We start from the raw sequence: 5,450 nt of genomic DNA on the forward strand, positions 1-5,450 counted from the left end.
CTAATTGTCTTAGACTCATTTCACCTTGTGCCAAACAAACAGTTGCTGACCCATATTTTACTTCCTTCCCCCTTTAAGGTTTAATGACATTTGTTTAGTTTTTTTCATAACAACACACACTGGAACAGTTTAGTGTGAGTGTGTTCAGAGCACCCGACGCCGCAGGGCTTAGGTTTCAAACGGTTATTCTTTGAGGCGTGTTCGTTTAACCGTCTCAGAGCAGGAAGTAATAAATTAGATCCACGTGAACCTGTTTGCTTTTCCTTTCTTTTGTCTGCCGACCTGAGTTATCAGCGATATCATGAATATTGCACCTATTAAAACTGAAAAACATTACTTGACACCATTCCTTGAACTTCCTTGTGCGGTTTACAGCAACGATTATTTATTTTTTGTAAACAAAATACTCTTCACAGAATGTAGTACGATAAAATAAAATATATACATAAATGTACAAGTAAAAAAAACGTGGTTTTCTTCGGAATGAGTTGCGGCCACATGAGCAAAGTCCAGCCTTTTCAATAGCAATCTGTGCGATTTTTGTACGTATCGCAAATTCGTGAATTGCTTGGTTTACAATTTACTTTCAACCACGTTATTACACTACTGACTAGACCTTTTTTGCCTGCAAATATGCGCCAGAACTTCACTAATGTGACCATACTTTGTTTTTGCTTTTGTTTCATAAAAACATTGTTTTGATGCACGTTGACGATCGATCAGTTTCGTCACATGACACAGTTTTCACTCTCTACCACAGTCCAGCTGCTTGCCTTTAGTCCTTTAGCACCTAGCAGGCTTTGCACAACGGTATGGATGTAAACTGACACTGGCCATCCTGATTTAGAAAGTTCAATATTCATCTAGACGTGTCTGTCTCACTTAACCAATGACTGTAGTGGTAGAAGGTGTGGTAGAAGATATCTGCAAGTTCTGGGGCGCGCAACGCATGGATCCCGTCGTGACGATGCACTGCAGGGGCCACAAAACGATCCCCAGCAGCAGCATCATGAGGAATATAAAGAGCAGCAAACGTTTCCAATCCATTAGCCGCTCCAGAAGGCCAAGTCGTGGTCGAGTTTGGGAAGAAGATACTCCGCTTTGTCCGCTGGCCCCAATATCCACACAGATGCAGAATGCTGGCACGCCTGGAATATCTATTGGCCGTTGGTAGCACAGCCTTTCTCCGTCCAGCCACACGGGCTCCTCTTGCTGCTGGTGGACGGGCAGGCGGCACAGCACCTCCTGGCTGGTGGTCAAAGCCGGAGGCCCCTTTTTTGGAATAGTAGTGGGCTGGCGGCAGAAGGGGCAGGAGATTTTTGAGTTTTGGGGGTCCATGGAGGTGGTCATAATGCGGGAGAGGCATTCGAGGCAGAAGGTATGAGTGCAGTCCAACTGTTTTGGCGTTTTGAAGACGTTGTCGTAGGTGTTGAAGCAGATGGAGCACTCGGGATGAGAGCTCACCCTCTCCAGGTCTGTTTCTAGCGGGACCACCTGGGTGTGCCACACCACAGGGCTCGACTCCATTTCCCAGGAATATGGTCTTCCACTCTCGTGCCGATTCACTGGAACAAGCAAGACAAACATCTTGAAATGACCTTTAGGTTCATTTCAAAGCAAAACTAGGGCACGGCTCATGAAGTAAACATTTACCGCCAGGTTATTCATGATTGTTTGCATGTGGACAACACTGAGAATACACGTTTGTATGGATGTTACAGTGCAAATAGAAATGGCCCACAAAACAAGCCCAAGCAAGAAGATGAATTCAACATCATGCCTTTGTATAATGCCCTTTTAAAAAATTAACTGTGACTTGGTTCTAGAAAGTAGGTCATCAGTTCAACACAGAAACTTGCTACTGTGCATTCATTGTTACAAATCATATTGTGTTGTTTTGTTTCGCATCATTTGCCTAGTTTCCTTGTTTTAGAACATGTAGCTTAGAACAAGTGCCCCTGTTGTGGGTTATGAAAGATGCATATTTTAGGTTTTAAGTCCCAAACAACAGGTTGACATGCATAGAAGGACAAAAACCACTTACATTTTTTATGTATTTATATATGTATTTATTTTTTGTTTGCTCAACAATTTGTTCAACATTTTATTTGTCCAAACCCCTCCAATGATTTTATTTAAAGCAGTGTTTGTGAGCTTTTAATGTAAGCTCTTAGTTTCAAAGATTGATTTTACATTTTCATTCAGACCAACGCAAAAAGAACAAGTGGGCAGGCAAGTTTTTTCCTACTGTAAAAGGCAATGGTGACCTAAAACAAGAACTACTTTTGGAACTACTTAAATGACAGAATTTTAATTTTCTGGGTGGACTATCCTTTAATGCTTCATGTTGGTGTCAACATAAAACAGCTTGGAACTCATTTCAATGATTCAGAGTTAACTCCTTCTTTTAAGAAACAACAACTTTACACATGGTGCACGTTCAGATTTAAACCTTTTCATTCACTTAGAGCTGTGCTACACACTGCATAAAAGGTCATTTTAAAACATCCATAATAGAAGCAATTTAAATATAAATGTTCTTCAGTGATTCTTTTGTAATCTTTTAATTGTTTTTAAATTGCTAGTCATTTCTTTGGAGATTTCTTCCTAATATTTTTTAGATTAGTATATTGGTTTTTGGGCTCATTCTTTGCACGTGTTTTTTTTTTTTTGAAGATGTATAAAAAATTCTTCAAAAGATTCTTCAGTGTTTCCTTCCAAAGAACCATTTTTTACTGTATACACCAGGGGTGGGGAACGTTGATCCTGGGGGGCCGGTGTCCCAGCTGAGTTTAGCTTCAGCCCTAGTCAAACATACCTGAACCAGCTAATTTTAGGGTTGGAGCTAAACTCCTCCAGGACCAGCGTTCCACACCCCTGACATACACTGTAGAGTTGTATGTTATTAAAATGTTCTTCACAAAAGTAAAAATGCTTCATTTTGGAATAATAATTAAAAAATTAAATAAATACTTAAACAGTTCTTTGTAGCCCTTCGGGTTCAGTAAATAAGTTCATTTTTAGCTTCCATGTTTGTAAGGTTTTGTGGCATTAAGCTGCAAAAACTTTTTGGTTCAAATTAAAATCTATTTTTAAGTACAGAAGTTTAGTAAAGGTCAAACACCCGTGCTAACAATGTTAGTAAGACACAGACTGCTTTGTTATCCTTGTTCTGCCAACGTCAGCACCACTGTCCTTCAGAAACCCTTTCAGCACGCTCAGGCTCTCTAAAAGTCATCGCTCCACTAGTCCTGGCATTTGGAGCCGAGAAGAATTTTATCAACAAGGTGACTCTACATCGTATAATACAGTAAAGTATTTCGCACAGCCCACCCTGAGCTAAATAATACGTGCATCCAATGCAGCCTGTCTTTCAAGTGGTTTTGTGCCTGCACAGGTTCAGGTGGGGGTTTGGTTGAGAGCAGATGGCCTGTTCACAAGCCCTGCAGGGCAGACCTATGTGTGTATGTGTGTGCGTGTGTGTGTTTCTTTCTCCATCCCTGCACCGCACAATGCTCCTGTTTGTTCTCCATTATATTGGTCTGGCTATGGCATTCCTGGAGAACAGGCCGGTGCCCAGGCAGCCAGTCTCTCAGCACTGTGTAAAACCCCCAGACTCAGAGCCATGGCCTCAAGAACACCTGCGGCCCGAGTCCTTTCTGTCTGTCTCCTTTCATGATCTACACTTCAACGCAAAACTGTTTGACCAACATTAGTGCACGAGTTCATGGTTATTCATTAACTCAAGCGCCTCCGTTGATCCCCAGGCAAAACAAACTAAGGGTTGACAATGTTCTTGACCTGATTCTCCTTCGACGTGTGCAACAGGCCCTGATGCTTGAACTTTCACATGACACTCTCAAATCTACGGACCCTCTGTTTGATAAGAAGAGCCATTAGGGAGGATAGGGAGGGGTTTGAAAGTAGCTCCACTAATTTGATTTAATATCTAGGTTGAAGCTCAAGGACAAAACTGCAGTTAGCAAGCTAATGCGCAGACTATGTGCTTTTATCTGGGAAAGGTCAGAAACTGTTTAAGTGAAGGCCTAATTTTATTTGCATATAAACAGCTTCAGCAGCATTCTGTCAGTATATTTGTGGATGCCTTGACATCAATACTATAAATAACCCTGAGAAGTTCACATTTTAAATGCTTTTTTAATGTTATGTGTAAAAACAGTAAACAGGTGCAAATCTTTAAGTGTGCACAATATTGCTACCATATTGGTCATCATGCTAATTTAGTTAATTTTATTTTTGTTTAAATTCGTTATTAGTCTACACTGGAAATGCAATTGCTCGTGCATTAAAAATGCAAAGAATTTAATGTTAAACGTTTAAGAATCACACACTTGTTTTTAGCAAAAATCTGAATGAATATCCATTTTCTGTAATATGCATTAAAATGTTGAAATGCCTAAATTCACTTGTAGTATTCAAAGGTATTTCTTTTTTTTCTTTTTTTTTTATTTAAAATCTCAACCTTTTTTTATGATCACATTTTTGATCGTATTGTTACGCATGTTATGCATTGTACACTAGACCTCCGAGAACACTCCACATCGACTTCACTTCAGTCTCCAGTATTTGCAAATCTTCCTCTGCATTATTCTCCAGTCTTCTCAAACAAGATTAAAATCACACAATAGTCAGTTAAAGCTAACGTCCCTTCGGGCATTGAGTAACCCATCCAGTTTTTCTTCAGTTCTATTTCCAAACGGCTGCCCTTCCATATATCAGCCGAAGATCCGCCACATGTGGCCCACAAGTATCGCACATGTTCTTACCTGTTCTGATAACTTGAGCTCTAGTGTTCTCCCTGTTCCAGTGATTCCTCTTTTATCTTCTCATCACTTCGCCTCCCTAAGGACACAAATGCATTATCAGCTCTGGAGCTGTCAGCAATCCTCTTGATAATGTAATGTCCTCCTCTTAGGAGTCTGTTAAAAGTGGAGCTGAACGCAGGTGGGCTGTCTGTGCCTGCCGCGCTACTTCTCAGTGTCTCGTGTCCACTCTCACCTGCCTCAATTTATCCACTCTCTTTCAGCACTCGCTATGGAAATGACACTGATAGGCAGGAACAATAACACGGCCTTGAGGGAGTGCCAGAGACTGGGGAGGCGGAGGGTTGGGATGAACGAAAGAATATTCATAGTATAACATTTCCTCTTCTTTTTTTCTTTTTCTGTTGTTCAGTCTTCCCTAATCATTTCCCAGAATGCCGCATGCCTTATATAATCTGATTGGTTTGTATCATTACTTCCAGGAATTTCGGAATTACCGAAACTTGGTTACACTGGTTTAACATTTTATAATTAGCATTTTATCTTCACTCGTGAAACTGCCGTAGTCAAACTGCCTTCATGTCAATAACTTGGGATGCTCAGTAAAGTAGTTAGTTGGTTAGTAGTTTTAATTACACTTTATTTTCACTTTAGTTCACTTTAGAC

The 5,450-nt window shown here is 40.5% G+C and overlaps 1 protein-coding gene across 1 annotated transcript; it reads right to left on the reverse strand.

Annotated features, from left to right (window-relative positions):
* Positions 1–350: 350 nt before the first annotated feature.
* On the reverse strand, positions 351–5,068 carry LOC122328742 (RING finger protein 223). Its single transcript, XM_043224635.1, has 2 exons — positions 4,788–5,068; positions 351–1,565 (listed from the first exon to the last, which is right to left on the reverse strand). The coding sequence occupies exon 2, from the start codon at positions 1,525–1,527 to the stop codon at positions 883–885; it is 645 nt and encodes a 214-aa protein (XP_043080570.1). The 5' UTR covers positions 1,528–1,565; positions 4,788–5,068; the 3' UTR covers positions 351–882.
* Positions 5,069–5,450: the final 382 nt, after the last annotated feature.

The sequence above is a fragment of the Puntigrus tetrazona genome, chromosome 23, assembly GCF_018831695.1.
Source record: "Puntigrus tetrazona isolate hp1 chromosome 23, ASM1883169v1, whole genome shotgun sequence".
NCBI classification, from domain to species: Eukaryota; Metazoa; Chordata; class Actinopteri; order Cypriniformes; family Cyprinidae; genus Puntigrus; species Puntigrus tetrazona.